The following is an 18261-nucleotide window of genomic DNA, read 5'->3' as shown; positions in this document are numbered from 1 at the left end:
TAGTGAGTATGAAAGGGGAGGGGACTCTGACCATTAAATGGCATTATACTGGTACAATGACAAAGTGACCGGCAAATGCTAGGATGGCCAGAATGTTAAAAATGTTGGGCTGGAAAACACTAGAGAAATCATGTAGTTCTAGTTCTTCATAATGAAATCAAAGTCCTTTACGAGCAAACCAAAGTCCAGGGAGGCCAACTGGACAAATGTCCAGGGGCTCATCATGAATGGCATTGCCAAACCAGAACCCAGATCCCCTTGAACCTGTGAGACCACACCAGACAGCACCCTTCTGCAGAGTCTGTGCAATAAACAGAAAATTGCAATTCCAAGACCAAACTACCAGTCACGCAAATTTCAAAGGAATTTTATTGCTTGCATATTAGGGCGGAGACAAAAATAAACTGCAAGTGATCCCTGTTAAGTACCCCTGAGGTCACTAGGATAGCAGAACTAAACCCTATGACCACAATCCTTAAGGATAAAGAGTATTTTCCAATTTCCCAGAAACCTCTCAATTTGCGATTTGTCCCCAGAAATTGCAGCAGAGCTCACTTACCCGGAGAGCACAGCATGCTGCCCCAGACAGTCCACGGACATTGCAGTTGCCTGTGAGAGAGAACACAGGGTCAGTTCTGCCAGCAAAGCCAGCTCGGGTTGGGGAAGACAGGTGGGTAGCCTCGTCTAGGGCTTCCTCTTCCCATGGCCCAGGTAAGTCCCCCGCTGGCAGGTATTATTAGTTCTCTACAGTGGATGCTTTCACTCCCTTCTAATCCTCAACCAGATCTCATACTCACCTTCCTTAATAGGGCAGTTGCTATCTGTTCCCTGACACCAGGATTATATACAAGCAAGCTGGTGTGTTCTAAATTGTGGAGACATCATCTTAGAATTCGGAGAACCTAACTACCTTGGAGCTAACAGAGCTACTCAGAGCCCCTTCCAAGCAAAACCTAACCTGGGACATCACACACACATACACACAAACACACCTACCCCACCCCACCCGTCACCCCCATGCCTTTCCAAAGGGCATGGACTTCTCCTCCAAGCTAAATGGGAAGTGGTAATAGTCAAACACCACCCGTGCTGAATCCACGGTCACGTTATTGAGATGCTCAGTTGCCATTTAATCTGAGATTTCTAGCACATTCTAATGATTTCCATTTCCCAGGTCTCCCAGTTCCTAGGGAGCACCATCTTTTCAGGACCACACTGAATCAAATGAATTTGCATTCAGGCTGAAGCATGAGGCTGACTTAAATCATGGCAGTTACAGCCCTAAATTCTCTTATTTGGACCAGTCCAAATTCTCCTGCATTCTCAAGACATTAGTGCTCCCTCTTATACACCGTCAAGAAATATGTCATAGGTAATGTTGGGGACAAGAAACCAGGGCACTCTCACTGGAGGCTAAAAAGTGGTTGTTATGCATCCTTCATCCCACTAGAGTCGTGAGCAGAGAAAAGTCCAGCTGGAAAGGCAGGCAGTGAAATGAGATGCGACTTCCACACTCTTCTGAACAATTTATAGATTAAAAGTATGAAAGCAGGCAAGATGGCACCTCCAACCAGGGGTGGTACGATCCTTCCAGGAGGTGTGTGGTAGGCAGAATCCTAAGGTGGCCCCAACATTCTGGGCCCTTGCTGTACACATTCTCCCCGTTATTCAAATATGAACCTAGGTGCTGCTGTGAAGGGATTTAGCAGATGTGGTTAAGGTCCCAAATCAGTCGACCTTAAGAGACCTCAAACAACCCAAATGTCCATCAGTAGGTGAATGGATAAACAAAACATGGCACACACATACGACGGCATACGTACTATCGTGTGGATGAACCTTGAAAATACTATGCTAAGTGAAAGAAGCCAAGCACAAAAGAATACTGCATGATTCCACTTATGAGGTACCTATATAGGTAAATTCATAAAAAGGGCAAGTAGAAAAGAAGTGGAAGGGGACAGGGAGTGGGGAATGGGGAGTTACTGTTCAGTGAGTACATTCTGTTTGAGGGCTGGGGGGAGAGAGAGAAACCTAATCACGTCAGCCCTGTAAATCTAGGTCTAGAAGTCGGAAACAGAGGCACTCAGAGATTCTAAGGACGAGGCATTTATGTGAAGAAGACTGCTGCTGGCTGTGGAGGTGGGACCACATGGCAAGTCCCTGAAAGTGGCCTGTAGGAGCTGAGTGTCCCCTAAATAACAACCAGCAAGAAAACAGAGACTTCAGTAAAAAATGTTTAAAAAGGGGCGCCTGGGAGGTGTAATCGGTTGAGCATCCGACTTCGGCTCGGGCCATGATCTCGGTGTTGACGAGTTCGAGCCCCACGTCAGGCTCTGTGCTGACAGCTCAGAGCCTGGAACCTGCTTCGGATTCTGTGTGTGCCCCTCCCCTGCTCATGCTCTGTCTCAAAAATAAATAAACATCAAAATTTTTTTTTTTAATTTTCTTAAAAGAAGCGCCTGGCTCTGGCTCAGTTGGTAGAGCATGTGACTCTTGATCCTGGGGTCATGAGTTAAACCCCCATGTTGGGTGTAGAACTTACTTAAAAATGAAAGAAGGGGCACCTGGGTGGCTCAGTCTGTTAAGCATCCAACTCTTGATTTCGGTTCAGGCCATGATCTCATAATCTCATGCTTTGTGGGATCAATCCCCATGTAGGGCTCTGTGCTGGCAGCGCTGAGCCTCCTTGGGATATTCTCTCTCTCTCTCTCTCTCTCTCTCTCTCTCTCCCTCTCTCCCTCTCTCTCTCTCTCTCTCTAAATCAATAATAAACTTTAAAAAAAAATGAAAGAGAAGAGAACCCCTTGAGATGATGGTGAGCTAGAAGGAACTTCCTCCACTCCTTCCAGAATGACAATTATGACAATGAGCATGTGATCCTCTCCTCTTCTCCGAGACCCTGAGAGAGCCAGCATCCAGGTGGGAAGACGCCAGAAATTATGCAAGAAGAAGTGAGTGTCATTACCCAGGAGCTGGGGAAGAGGTCTCTCCCACCTCCTCCTCAGCCCCCACCTTCCTCCTCTAGTCCCCCAACCTGTGCCAATTGTAGTTTCATGCAATAAAAAGGCCAAACTTTTTATTCCATAAAACATGAAGGACAAAACTCAAAATTTGAAAAAAGAAGGAAAAGAAAACAGGGACCTCAGTCCTATAACCCCAAGAAGCTGAATTCTGCCAACAACCTGAATGGGTCTCTTAGCAGATTCTTCCTCAGGCCACTGAGCCTCCAGATGAGAACACAGCCAGCTGCCTCCTGGATTTCAGCTTAGGGGACTAAACCGAGAAACCAGCCACGCGGCGCCTGGGATTCTGACAGACAGAACTATGAGCTAATCAGTAGGTACTGTTTCAAGCTGCTTAGTTTGTGGTACATTGATAACAAAGAGTGACCCAGTAACAATAATTAATCATCATCATCATAAAGTCATGCCCTTTGACTCAAAAATTCCACCTCCAGAATCCATCCAAAACACAGGAAAACTTCTATGCACAGAGTTGCTCGTTTCATGTTATCTACAAGTAAATTATGCATATTTACATAAGGGAGTATCCTGAAAGTGTTTAAAAATGACACGGAAAAATACAGGAGCCAAAAACTGCAAACAGAGTATCATAACTCACCATATCACCTCATCAGAGGAAGTTATTATTTAAAAGGAAGACAAAAAACACTAACTGAGGTTTCCCTACTCCTACCTCAGAAAAAAGGGGCCAACATCATCATGTTCGTAGCAGCACATTAAGGACGGTCATGCTGGGCTGTCAGGAGAATGCAAAGAGGGAAAGCAGAAAAGAGAAGATCCCCTAACCAGGGTAGAAGCTGGTGCTCTGTGGGGGACAAGAGTCCCCGGAAGGCCTCCTCACCTCAGGGCACCAGGCAGAGACTGGCTGGGAGATGCTAAGTCTGGGCATCAGGGGGTTAAGAACCACAGCAACCCCGTGATCCTGCTGCAAGAGAGGAAGGGAGCCCCAGTGATGGCTAGGAGAGAATTCCCTGCGGGAGAATTCCCCCGCAGCCTGCAGGAAAGAGAGATTAAAGACTTAGAGGAGTAAAGTAGTATTTTATACCTACTATGAACTGAAATTTAAATCAGCTACTTATGCCTTAAAAAACTGAAGAACATATATCAGAATGTTTCAATGGCAGTTGTTCCCACAGGGTTTTTGTCTTACTCCTCTACATGAGCCTACGGTTTTGTGCTACTTACATATTTACAGGACTTTATAATTAAAAAAAAAAAACAAAACTTTTTCTCAAAGGCATCCCAAGCCTCTTCTGTTTCCACGCTTCCGTCCTAGCCTCAGTCCTCAACGCCTGCGGCCTGGCGGACACAACCTCAGACAGTGTGCCTTCCCCACTCCTCTGTTCCACCCGACACGGAACTTCTGAAAGCGGAGTTCAGACTACATCGCTCCACTGCTCCAAAACCTTCCTTGGTTTTCTACTGAAGACTGAAGACAATCAAGTGGAAATCTTCCAAACTGGATGCTTCCAGAACTTTTTAGTCTGACCTTCCTTCTCTACTTGCCCAGGCCACACCCATTCAAAGCTCTCACCTTTCTCCAAGGTCAGCGATGCTCCCAATTCTAAAGAGATGCTTAAGCTCCTCTTCCCATCCGGAAGGTCCTTCTCGCCTGCTCTGCTGTTGAAATTCTACTCATCTTTTAAATTTCAAGACATACGTCCCCTAAGAACCTCACCCAGAGTCTGCCATAGGGATTCCACCCTCTCCCAAAGCACCTTCTCTGCCCCCGTCACAGGGCTTGCTGTCACTTGCCATGTGGTAGCGGCTGCTGCACACGTTTATCTTCTCCCACTAATTGGGGAGCCCCCAGAAGGCAGGGCTCATCTTCTTTCTCCCAGAGCACCCAGCGAGGTGCTTTGTACATGCAGGTGCTCTGTGAACATCTTCTGTTTGGAAGATAGGTCAGAACCAGGTCAAAATCTGGGTCCTTCCTTTCCAAAATGTGCCAAGGCACTCCTTGACATCTCAAAGAATTTTTTCAGTAGCTCCCCTTGGTTAATTTATCATCCATGAATTTATCTACATCTGTAAAGTTCCTTCACTTCTTTAATGCCTTCTAGAATAATAAACTTTAGTAGTTTGCTGTCTGCTCTGTGAAACCTTCAACAAGAATAGAAGCATTTGACGAACCAAATGTGTGCACCTTACTCACACTTTATAATGTAAAATTCCAATCATATCTTCTCTCAGCCTTTGTTTTTAAGGTACTAAAAAGTCCTCTCCTGACTGCAGGAAAACAAACTTACTGCTCAGAACTGCTCCCTGTCAAAAGAGGTTATCTTTAGGAGCACCTGGGTGGCTGGGTCAGTTAAGCATCCAACTTTGGCTCAGATCATGATCTCAAGGTTCACGGGTTCGAGGCCCGCGTAGGGCTCTGTGCTGACAGCTCAGAACCTGGAGCCTGCTTCAGATTCTGTGTCTTCCTCTCTCTCTCTCTCTCTCTCTCTCTCTCTCTCTCTCTCTCTGCCCCTCCCCCACTCGTACTCTCCCTCTCTCTAAAAAATAAACATTAAAAAAAAAAAGAGAGAGAGACCTTTAAACATAAGAGAATAAAGTTTTTAATAGCCCTTGTTCTTCCAATTACAGGATGGGAGCTTTTGTGACACACTTCAGGAGTCGTATGACCTTTCTGAAATAACACAACCATGGCGCTGACAGTGGCACTTGATTCTTGTTGGCCTGGAAAATATGTAATTAATAATTTGGAAAAAGCTGGCTAACTGAAGGCTACTAAAAAGATATCAACTCCAAGAGACTGTGTAGGCCTCTGTACACGAATGGATGCTGCTCTCGTTTAAAAAGCCATTTCTGCATGAAGCCAGCTGTGTTTGTAAGCGCTTGATTTCACCAAACCAAGGAAACTGACCACAGTTTATAAAAAGGAAGAAAGACTCTACATGGCATTTCTGCATGTGTAAAATGGAAATCATCTGGCATAGCAGAAAGGGTGTGCACGGGCTTTGGGGTCAGAACTGGATTAAAAACTGTCTTTTACCACTTCTCAAGTGTACAATAGAAAACGATCCAGCAAAGGTTGTCACAGACCTCTGGTGTTGTTGAAATTAGCAGATACTTTTTATTAGCTATTTTAGTTGATTTCATGGCAGTATCAGAACTAATGATCACTCTCTCCTTAAGACCTGTGGCTTCCGTAACATGACTCTCTCCTGGGACCTAACTCTGGACGTCCCTTTCTAGTCTGTTCCTAATCAATCCATTTCTCCCCATCTCTGCCTCAGCTCAGGCCTGTGTCGGTCCTCACCGGGAAAGAGACACCCATCTCCCACCAGGCCAGCTCCACCCTCAGGGCTGGTGCTGGGTCCCACAGCTCGCAGGATGAAGGACAACACCCTTAGCATGACATTAAAGATCACTTAAGACCTCTCTCTGGCTCACTTCTACAGTCCATCTTAGGCCTCTCACCTTCCAACCCCGTCCCAACATTCCCGCCATGATGAATTTGTTATCATGAATTCCCTCCAGCCCTCCAAATCCAAGCAAGCACCACCCTCTCACCTCCGGACCCTCACATCAGCCGCTTCCTCCGCCTGGGTGACCCTGCTCTCCATGCTTCACCTGGCCAATGCCTTCTTGTCCTTCAGGATTCAGTTCAGGCTCATCCCAGGAAGTTATTCTGACCCATCCCCTCTGGCACACACCAGGGAGTCACCTGTGCTTCCACAGGACCCAAGGCTTATCTCTACGTAGTACTTGTGGTACTTTATAATAATCCCCTATTTACTATTACATGACCTCGGTCTGACTGCAATTCCTTAAGGGTAAAAACCAATTCACAAGTACAATGCCTAGCACAGCACATGGCGTGTACTCAATAAATGCTACCTATCATAGACAATATAGGTCTTAAAAGCTCATGCTGTACAAAAACTTGTACACAAACGTTCATGACATCATTAGTCCTCACAGGCAAAGAGCGGAAACCACCCAAATGTCCAACAATTGATGAATGGATAAACAAAACGTGATATATCCCTACAGTGAAATATTATTCAACCCTAAAATGGACTGAGCTTCTGATACATACATATGGATGAGCCTTTAAAAGAACTAAGTGAGGGGCACCTGGGTGGCGCAGTCGGTTAAGCGTCCGACTTCAGCCAGGTCACGATCTCGCAGCACGTGAGTTCGAGCCCCGCGTCGGGCTCTGGGCTGATGGCTCAGAGCCTGGAGCCTGTTTCGGATTCTATGTCTCCCTCTCTCTCTGCCCCTCGCCCGTTCATGCTCTGTCTCTCTGTGTCCCAAAAATAAATAAACGTTGAAAAAAAATAAAAAAATTAAAAAAATAAAAAATAAAAAAGAACTAAGTGAAAGAAGTCAGTCACAAAGACCACATAGTCTAGGATTCCATTTCTATGAAACATCCAAAGAGGCAGATCTATAGAGAAGCAAGCAGATTAGTGATTGCTTAGGGCTGGGGGGGGGGGGGGGGGAGGGGGGAGCTGGAGGATAGGGGGCAGGGGAGGTGATGTCTAAAGGGTACAAGGTTTCTTCCTAGGGTGATGAAAATGTTCTAAAAATGACTGTGGTGATGGTTTCACTCTGTGAATGTACTAAAACTCACTAAATTGTGTACATTTTAAACAGGTGAATTATACAAGAGGTGAATTAGATCTCAATAAAACTGCTACCCCCCTCCCAAAAAAAATTGATAAATACAGTGTGCTCTTGGTTTCGGGACTAGATTCACATGATTCATCACTTAGATACAACACCCACTGTTCATCCCAACAAGCGCCTTCCTCAATGTCCATCATCCATTTTTCCCTCTCCCCTGCCCCTCCATCAACCCTCAGTTTGTTCTCTGTATTTAAGAGTCTCTTATGGTTTGCCTCCCTCTCTGAAACTATTTTTTTCCCTTTCCCTTCCCCCATGGTCTTCTGTTAAGTTTCTCAAATTCCACATATAAGTGAAAACATGATATCTGTCTTTCTCTGAACGACTTATTTCACTTAGCATAATACCTTCCAGTTCCATTCACGTTGCTGCAAATGGAAAGATTTCATGCTTTCTCATTGCCAGGTAGTCTTCCATTGTATATATAAACCACATCTTCTTTATCCATTCACCAGTTGATGGACATGTGGGCTCTTTCCATACTTTGGCTATTGTTGATAGTGCTGCTGTAAACATTGGGGTACATGTGCCCCTATGAATCAGCACTCCTGTACCCTTTGGATAAATTCCTAGTAGTGCTGTTGCTGGGTCGTAAGGTAATTCTATTTTTAATTTTTTGAGGAACCTCCACGCTGTTTTCCAGAGCGGCTGCACCAGTTTGCATTCCCACCAACAGTGCAAGAGGGTTCCCATTTCTCCTCATCCTCACCAACATCTGTTGTTTCCCGAATTAACATTTTCATCTTTTAGAAAACAACCGGTATGATACTTTACAAATGGTCAGGGGACACTGAATTTGGAGATGGATTGCATTACCAATCCATTTTGGATTTACAGTTAAATTTTGGTGCAAACACAATGGTTCTGTTAGAAAGCTCATCTCTCTGGGAAGATAATATATAGCTTCATAGGGCTATCTTGCTACCCTGATTCAATGCAAAAGAAAGCCTCCTTACAGAGACCACTGCTATCTGCAGGACAAAAGCCAACGTTTGTTTATTTCTTCAAATAAACTAGCAAAGAAATCAACTCTTCCTCTTTCAACCTAAGCTGAATTAGAAAGAGCTGTTCAAAAATATGAAAACACTTTGCCTATTCATCCTTCCAAATGACGCAAAGTGGAAACATCCAATCAGTGCAAATCAGAGCTAGGTCAGCTCCCCGAAAATCAGTTTGTCACATGCCTGAGCAATGACTGTAATGTATGTACTATCAGATTTCATAGAATAAAACCACAGACTGAAACCCACTGACATAAAAAGGATCAGAGCATTTCCAATGACAATATCCAATCTCTTTATAAATCAGAGACAGCCACAGCTGCCAAGGCTGCTTTTGAACCATCCTTGTCTAATGCTTTCTAGAGGTTTGTATCCGAGGTTCTGTTCACACACTCAGCACAATGGGTGTTTCTTGGGAAGTCTCCATCCAAAATGAGAACATCCTCACGTTCCCACAAGCTAAGATGGCACAGAGTGGGTATCGCTAGGAAAATCACCTAACCTTTCTGAATCTCAGGTTCCATGTCCGTAAAATAAGAGGGTAGACGGGCTGTCTTCCACAGGTCCTCTCGGCTCCATAAGGCTATCTTGTCGGGCTGTTTCTTGCTTCCTTACACAAGCTTTCTAATATAATCATAATAATTAACACGTAGCAAGCAATTAATATATGCCGATCACTGTGCTAAGCGCTCTATGTTGATTATCTCACTCAATCCTCACATTAACTGTCAGGTGGTGTGCAGAAAAGAGTTACCCCAGCAGGCGGGAGACTGCTAACCTCAGAAAGGCCTGCTTGCAAGGCTGGCTTTCCGCTGGTGTCTGGGAACTTGGATTTGGAGTGTTCCCACCATTCCCTAACTGATAAGAGTGGCTCCCTGTGCCTACGCTATGTGTACAAACAATGTGGTTTATGCTGAGCGCCTGCCGCCCTGCTGGGGGTGTGCGATTGTGATTCATGTGCTCCAGAGGGAGCCTGGGTGACCCGCCCCAGATAAAAACCTTGGGCACTGAGTCTCTAATGAGCTTCTCTGGTACATTTCACATGCGTTGCTATAATTCAAAACTGGAGGAATTAAGCATGTCTGAGGGACTCCATTGGGAAAGGTCTCTTGCACCCAGTTTCCTCCAGACTTCACGCCATGTGCCTTTTCACTTTGAATTTGCTTTGTGTCCTTTCACTGTAATAAATCGTAATTGCAAATACAGCTGTGAATCCTCCTAGTGAAACCAGGAGTGGTGCGGGGAATCCTGGACACAGGCAGATACTATTACTCTTGTTCTATGTATAAAGAAACTGAAGCTTAAAAGGAACTAACGTGCCCAAGATCACATGGCAGATAGATGACATAACCTGGATCCTGACACTGTGCTCCAGCTCCAAACTCTTAAAACTCTTGGCTGTACATACTCTTCTCCCATTCATTACTGCATCTTTACATCAAATGTTCTAGAAAACAAATAATTTGCAGAATTCACAGAATAGTCACTTTCAGCAAAAACAGCTCTACTATGCCCTTCCATCCCCACAGTTTTCAAAATGAACTTTCAGGGAAACTAGGAAAGCTGGGACCAAAGCTGGACTGCTCCAGGAAAATGTCTGGACTATATAACTATTCATTGCCTTTTAGTTAAAAAATTGCCGAGTTGTGTTTTATTTTTGATTTGTTTATTTAGAGCAAAAAAAAAAAAGCCTCAATTTTTATCTGTCTGGACGAGTTGCTGTAATGTTGAGACTAATAAGTCACCCACCATTAGGGAAGCAGGGAATACACTTTCTGCTGAGATGCTTCATTTTTAATTTCAAAAAGAAACACAGTAGCAAGAAAAAATTTATTGGAGAATGTCTCTATGAACCTAGAATATAGATTTTTCTTAAATAGACTGAAAAAGCACAACCTATAAATTCAACTGCATTAAAAATATACTTCTAGGGGCTCCTGGGTGGCTCAGTCGATTAAGTGTTGGACTCCTGACTTCGGCTCAAGTCGTGATCTCACAGTTCGTGGGATCAAAGCCCACATCAGGCTCTGAGCTGGCAGCACAGAGTCAACTTGGGATTCTCTCTCTCCCTCTCTCTCTCTGCCCCTGCCCAGTGCAAGGACCTGTGCCCATGCACGCTCTCTCTCTCTCAAAATAAGCAAACAGTAAAAAAAAAATTTTCAATAAAATAGAATCTTCAAAAAGAGAGAGAGAGAGAAGAAAGAAAGAATGAATGAAGGAACAAACTTGACCACAGTGTGAAGAAGTGAAAGGCTGCTTAAAAATGATGAAAACCTTAGTGGAGTCTGTAAGACTAAAGGGGAAAAGAACTGTACATAAGCACCGCACTCCAGCTGATAAAGTCACTCCTACAAGGGTACAGGTTAGCAATTCTGAAACGACTATCCATGTATTTTGGAATGAACAATTAAGGAAATGGACAGAGGATGGCTGGGGCCCCGTTTCTCATGACTGGCATGGGAGATTACTGACAAGCAAAGGGTGGAGCCACAATGACACTTGTGGTAATGACTTAGAGTAGATGTTAAACATGAACTCCCGTTCAGCTTAATATACAGATGGTTACATATACATACACTTACAGATACACACATATTCATGGATTAGTAGTATATTTCCTGTTTTGTCATATGAGTGCCTGGAAGCGATGACACCCAACAGCAATGAGCACATCTGTAACCAGGTTTTAGTATCTGATGTCATTCTCCAATAAAAGAAACCAGGACTCCTTGGACAAATGGCTAATTCTGGGACTGGGGCAGGAAAATATACATGATGAGAGTTAAGCATCTTATAGTGCCAGAAAATAAGGAAGTACTTTGTATTTTAAAAACATACAAACAAGTGGAAACAATGATGGGGGTCATGCCAAAGGAATACATGAAACATCTGAAAGAGCTCCCAATGGTGAAAACTGGGACAATTGGAGCAACAAAATAAATATAGTAAAATAAAGTAGTGTTGGATTATAATCCAAGGTATAAAATATATATCACACTGATACAAGCAACTAATTCAAGAAAGAAAGAAAGAAAGAAAGAAAGAAAGAGAGAAAGAACCCTCCACTGTTTAAATTCAGGCCTCATGGGGGAGCCTGGACGGCTCAGTTGGTTGAGTGCCCAACTTCAGGTCAGGTCATGATCTCACGGTTCATGGGGTCAGGCCCTGTGTCGGCCTCTGTGCTGACAGCTCAGAGCTTGGAGCCTGCTTCCGATTCTGTGTCTCCATCGCTCTCTGCCTCTCCTTTGCTTGTGCTCTGTCTCTATCTCTCAAAAATAAACAAACATTAAAAGAAAATTTTTTTAATTTAAAAATAAACAAACTTAGGCTGCATATACAGACGATTTTCCAAATAGTGTAGTATAAACAGAAGGCAAAAAGAGTAAGTTTATAGTAGACAAACCTGACAAGCACTACTTCAGCCAGGTCAACATCAACAGCGATATGTCACTTTCACAGTAAGTACCGTTGATACGATGTGATGAGAATGATACTTTATCTCTAGGGTCCTCCCCAAAACCCATAAGCCCAGTCTAATCACGAGAAAGACCATCAGACAAATCCGAACTGAGGGATATTCTACAAAACACCTGACTGGTATTCCTCAACACTGTCAAAGTCATCAAAGACATCATCTGAGAAACTGTGACAGCCAAGGAGCCTGAGGAGATGCATGTAAATGTAATGTGGCGTCCTGAATGGAATCCCAGAACAGAAAAAGGACATTGGGTGAAAACTAAGGAAATCTGAGTAAAGTATGGATTCGAGTTAAGTATCAATATTGATTTGTTAATTGTAGAAAATATACCATACTAGTATAGGATGTTTTTGTAAATATTTTTAAAGTTTTTATCTATTTTTAGAGAGAGCACAAATGTGCACAAGAGTGAACACAAATGTTAAATTTAAAAAAAGAAGAAGAAGAATATAGCGCTCAAACTCACAAATTGTGAGACCATGACCTGAGCTGAAACCAAGAGTCAGAGGCTTAACCAACTGAACCACCCAGGCACCCCAGAGTATAAGATGGTTTTTAATAGGGGGAAATGGGTGCAGGGTATATGGGAACTCTCTGTACTATCTTCCCAATTTTTCTGTAAGTCTAAAATTATTCTAAAATTTATTTTTAAAACTATGAAAATCTAAACACCTTTTTCCTAATTCGTGTTAATAGTGTTCATCAACATAACTGATTTTTTTACACTTACTAACTCAACAAGTATTTATTGAGTGCTACTGCATACCAAGCACCCCCTCAGGGTGCTCCCCCTGGAGCAGCCGACGAAGGATGAAAATAAACAGTGACTGAGGGCGAAAGTGGTACAAGATGCGATCTGAGAAGTAGGCGGAGACCAGCCCACAAAACAGTCTAAAATAAGGAATTTATATTCTACACTCCATGCAATAGGAAGTCACTGAAGCATTTTCATCAAAGGAGGGATATGAACAAAATAAGGTTTTAAAAAAAATCACCTTGATATTTCATCACAGCTTTAACCATAATCGCCAAAAAGTGGTAACAACTTGAATATCCATCAACGGGTGTATGGATAGACTGTGGCCTCTGCATACACTGGAATACTACTGGTGGGCAATAAAAAAGAAGAGACTAACTGGGATGCTTAACAACCAACATAGATGAATGTCAAAGGCACTGGGTCAAGGGTGACAGGCCAGGTTTAAAGGGCTCCACAGTGTACAATCCTTGTCTTACATAAACCACCTCAGGGGCGCCTGGGTGGCTCAGTCAGTTGGGCGTCCGAATTCGGCTCAGGTCATGATCTCGTGGTGCGTGAGTTCGAGCCCCACGTTGGGCTCTGTGCTGACAGCTCAGAGCCTGAAGCCTGTTTCAGATTCTGTGTCTCCCTCTCTCTCTCTGACCTTCCCCCATTCATGCTCTGTCTCTCTTTCTGTCTCAAAAATGAATAAACGTTAAAAAAATTTAAAAAAATAAAAATAAACCACCTCAGCAGCTGCCAGAGGGCGGTGCTATGACTGTCTACACAGGGGCACCAGGGAACTGTGTGGCGGGTTCTGTATTTTAATTGTGGTGGTGGCTCCAGGACTACGTACAGTGGCCAAACTCAACAAATTTTACACTGAAAAGGGGGAATTGTATATTAACTATACTTCAATAAACTTGGTTTAAAAAAAAAAAACACTCTGGGGGAGGAGCCTAGATGGCTCAGCAAGTTAAGCATCTAACACTTGATTTCAGCTCAGGTTATGATCTCACGGTTTGTGAGAACGAGCCCCGTGCTGATTACTTGGAGCCTGCCTGGGATTCTCTGTCTCCCTCTCTCTCTGCCCCTCTCCTGTTCATGAGCGCACACCCTCTCTCTCTCTCAAAACAAACAAACTTAAAAAAGAAAAGCCTTTAAGGGCACCTGGGTGGCTCAGTTGGTTAAGCGTCTGACTTCAGCTCAGGTCATGATCTTGAGGTTCGTGAGTTCGAGCCTGGCGTCAGGCTCTGTGCTCACAGCTCGGAGCCTGGAGCCTGCTTTGGATTCGGTGTCTCCGTCTCCCTCTGCCCCTCCCCTGCTCACACTCTCTCTCTCTCTCTCTCTCTCTTGGTCTTTCAAAAATAAAATAAAAAGCATTCAAAAAAATATTTTAAACAAAATAAAATAAAAGCCTTTAAAAAAACCACTCGGCTCTGCGGAAGATGAAGTGGAAGGAAGCAAAAAGCCGGGATGCAGGGAAAGTGGTGCTGAGTATGTCCAACTACCTTGGAACACTGAGTTTTAGACACCTCATGGCTGCCAAAGCAGAGACATTAGGCAAACTGTTGCCATGGGTTTGGATTCCTGTCTTCATCAGACTCCTATTCTGAACTGTTTCTGCTCTTCCCGTTGGTTTAGAGCTTGTGAACTGCACATTCCACCATCTTACGTCTTTGAGAGTGAAACTATTTCATCTCCAATGCAAGAGCATAGCCACTAGCTACAAGTGGCTATTTAAATGTCTATTAATTAAATTTTAATTAAATTAAAAATGCAATTTCTTGGTTGCCCTAGCCCCATTTCAAGTACTCAACGGTCACATTTCCATCAATACAGAAAATTCTACTGGACGGTGTTGCTCTAGAAAGTTATCTCTAAGTTTTCTTACAGTCTTAACACTCATCGATTCCAGGGATCACTTTGGAGCAGTTGCCAAGCACCACAGGTTCTTTACTACTGATCAGTGACAGGGACATCTCAAGGCGTTGTTTTATAAAGTGCATGACTCTTGTAGAAAATGTGAAAAAAAGAGTTTCATCTGCGGCGCCCGGGTGGCTCAGCCGGTTAAGCATCTGACACTCGATTTCAGCTCAGGTCATGATCTCACAGCTCATGGTTTGTTGAGTTCGAGCCCCACGTCGGACTGGGCACTGACAGTGCTGAGCCTGCTTGGGATTCTCTTCCCCCACCCACCCCCACCCCACCTGCACTACGCATGTGCATGGGTTCTCTCACTCTCTCTCAAAATAAATAAATAAAAACTGCAAAAAATAAATAAAAATTAACAATTCAATAAAAGAATATCATAAAGAGACTACCATCAATAAAGAAACCATCAATAAAGAACTTAATTCCAGGGCACCTGGGTGGCTCAGTTGGTTGAGGGTCCGACTTCAGCTTAGGTCTTGATGTCATGGTTCATGAGTTCGAAACCCACATGGGGCTCTGTGCTGACAGTTCAGAGCCTGGAGCCTGCTTCAGATTCTGTGTCTCCCTCTCTCTCTGCCCCTACCCCGCTCATGCTCTCTCTCTCTCTTTCAAACATAAATAAACATTAAAAAAGAAAAAAAATCTTAATTCCAAACAATTCTTTTAAAGAAAAAAAAAAGTTTCACCTTTCAGGCTGGGGGTTTTCTCTGAAAAACCAAAATGCTTTAAGTTTTTAAAAAACAATGTAAAAACAATTTTTTTTTAATGTTTATTTATTTTTGAGAGAGAGAGAACAGAGGAGGGGCAGAGAAAGAGGAGACACAGAATCCGAAGCAGGCTCCAGGCTCTGAGCTGTCGGCACAGACCACAACTCTGGGTTCAAACCCACAAGCCATGAGATCATGACCTGAGCCGCAGTCAGATGCTCAACCAACTGAGCCACCCAGGTGCCCCTAAAAAACTATTTTTAAAAGAGGCAGGGTGTTTTGAAAAGTTTATTGTTCTGGCTTTCCTTTTCAAAAACACAATATGAAGAGTTTTGATTTTTTCTGTCTGAATGAAACAGTTAATAAAGCGGGTCCAGATCCCTTCCCGTTGCCACCAGAAACAACCACAAAACCCTGCTAATTCAAACTAGGTTGCACCTTTCCAAACGAATAGAAAAATATAAAAAGAAAAAGAGAAGCTCCCGCAAGGCAGTTAAATTGCCCAATTTACTTTGTTCTCTTTCTATGACAACTGCTGTTCAGATTTAATTATTTGATATTACTTCATACATCCTAATATATGTGTCAGCACCCTCTCAGCAGGCCTCTTCAATTACATCTCCATAGAGAAGGAGGGGTGGGACTACCTGGGTTTCAGTGAGAATTAAAGCATTTGCAGATTAGCAGCTTCCAAATTAGCAGGCTCAGAGGTACCATACATGACTCTGTTGTTAGTCCCCGTGAAAGCAATTAACAAGGAGGGCAACAGGAGTACACTTCTTTTTCCCTAGGAGTCTGGCGCCTCCCTTGGGGACAGCAGGCCTCCCAAGACACCGTGCTGACAGTGCAAAATGTCTCAGAAACCTTTAATCCGAATCCTGTGGCTCAAATTCTCCCTGGGGGCTATGTATCAGAGGGGACCACAGAGCAAAGCGGTGGGTGGCTCCTCCACTCATTAATCTTTATGGCAAAAAAAAAAAAAAAGGGATGGAGTTTTAGAAAGAAGAAACCACATCACCCCTTGATGTAATCCAGAGTTCCCTTCAGTATAATTCACCTGAGTACTGATACAGTGTGAGCTGTGCCCCAGGCAAGGGCTCAATAAATTCCTGTTGAATCAATCTATGAATGAAAGCCTGGCCCACAGAAGGTAATCAATAAATATTTGTTGAATAAATGGAGAATCACCAAGACCCTGTCCTGGGTGATGGAGTAGGGGAAATGGGATATTTATTGTGGAATGACTGTATGACAGATTCCTACAGACCGAAGCAAAGTAGTGCAATGAACCCAACAAGATTCCTGGGGCCGGATGCCTGCATTCAAATGCCAATCTGGCCAACATAATGGGAGGCCTTGGCCAAGTCACTTGAGATCACCCAAACGGAGATCATCTTCCTCCTTTGGGGAAAAAAAGAGGTGGGGGGAGGGGGATTATATCGCATAACATCTACTTATCTTGGTTCTTTCATGAATTAGAAAAAGAAAATGTAGACAAGTCGCTTAGCACAAGGCCAGGCATTAGGAAGGCACGACATAGAAAAACGGTAAAAATCTCTTTAGTAAGTGCTAACGTTCCTGTTCCTGGAGGCTTACCACGTGCCCGTCACTGTGCCACATATTCTAAATATAAAATTCTCACGCCAACCCTACGGAGGTAGGAACGACTCGCACCTTCTCACAGGTGAGAAAACTCATGCGCTGAGGGGGAATGACCGGCTAGGGCTAAGCCGGGATTCTAGGGCTCAGCCGGGATTCTAGGGCTCAGCCCGGATTCGAACCCGAGCAATGCGTGCAGCGCACACTCCTACTCTGTATATAATACTTTCACTATTCTACCATCAGCAACCACTTAAAAGCTTAGTTGCAGAAACAGGCACTTTACACGCAGTCTTGTTTTTCTTTTCATCGAATCCACTCCAAAGTCCTGTGAGGCAAGGTTAAGGCCACGCAGCTGAGGCTCAGAGAAGTTGTGCGGCTCACCCAAAGTCACTAAGCCTCGAGTCCCGGGGCCTCGGGGAGCATATCCTCTCCTCACCACCCTGGTCTGGGAAAGCCTTCCCTCAGCAGTCACTCGCGCTCAATCTTTGCGCTTCGGTGTCCCAAGGCCGACCCTACTACCCGGACCACCGCGGGGAATCCCGATACCCCATCCGCGATAGCCCCAACCGCCCCTAAAGGTCATCAAGGCTCCCCTCGTCCGCTCGGGTCTGACAGCTCCGGGTCAACCCTAACCTAATTCCCCAGAGGGGGCTAGAGGATAGCCTTGGCACCCCCAAGACGGACTCGGCAACGTGGGGGAGGGGAACCACGGAGGGCGCATGCCCAGAAGGCTCCATTTGGCCCCCAGCTCACCTGGGAGTCGCGGAACTCTACCACCACGTTCTCGCTGCTCCATCGCGCCGCCATCTCCGCACGCAGCCGCCCCGGCCCCAGGGCTGCGCGTTCCCACCCCCCCACGAAACCTGCGTTCCCGGGCTCGGTGAGCCCCACGCAGCCCGCGAGTGAGCCCTGCCACGCCCCGTCCCCCTCTTCCGCCTGACCTCAAACCATTGGCTGACCCAAACGCAGGCTCCGCCCCCTCTCCTCGGCTCCTCCAATTGCGGCACGGCGCCTACCCCAAACAGACACGCCCCCTCCATTTCCGTCCCTCGGCTTGAGTGACCCACGCTCCCCGCAGCTGCGGGTACACGCCCCCTGTCGCAAGCTCTACCGGGAGTCGTAGTCCAAGGGTGAG

General features: G+C 44.8%; 1 protein-coding gene across 10 annotated transcripts in view; it reads right to left on the bottom strand.

The window, feature by feature from the left end:
- Positions 1-18035, bottom strand: part of WDR59 (WD repeat domain 59) — an 85313-nt gene extending 67278 nt beyond the window's left edge. For 4 of the 10 annotated variants that reach the window (XM_047835440.1, XM_047835443.1, XM_047835445.1 and 1 more), the window contains exons 1-2: positions 17880-18034; positions 560-609 (exon numbers count right to left, since the gene is read on the bottom strand). In XM_047835440.1, coding sequence (XP_047691396.1) covers positions 560-609; positions 17880-17933 — 104 coding nt within the window. In that variant the 5' untranslated portion in view covers positions 17934-18034. Of the gene's footprint in view, positions 1-559; positions 610-17879 lie in introns of all 10 variants that reach the window. The other 6 variants (XR_007147343.1, XR_007147344.1, XM_047835442.1 and 3 more) reach the window with 4 other exon arrangements.
- Positions 18036-18261: the final 226 nt, after the last annotated feature.

This window comes from Prionailurus viverrinus, chromosome E2 (genome assembly GCF_022837055.1).
Source record: "Prionailurus viverrinus isolate Anna chromosome E2, UM_Priviv_1.0, whole genome shotgun sequence".
Taxonomy (NCBI): Eukaryota; Metazoa; Chordata; class Mammalia; order Carnivora; family Felidae; genus Prionailurus; species Prionailurus viverrinus.
Note: the sequence above shows the minus strand (reverse complement) of the source record. Positions and strands in the feature narration are given on the sequence as shown.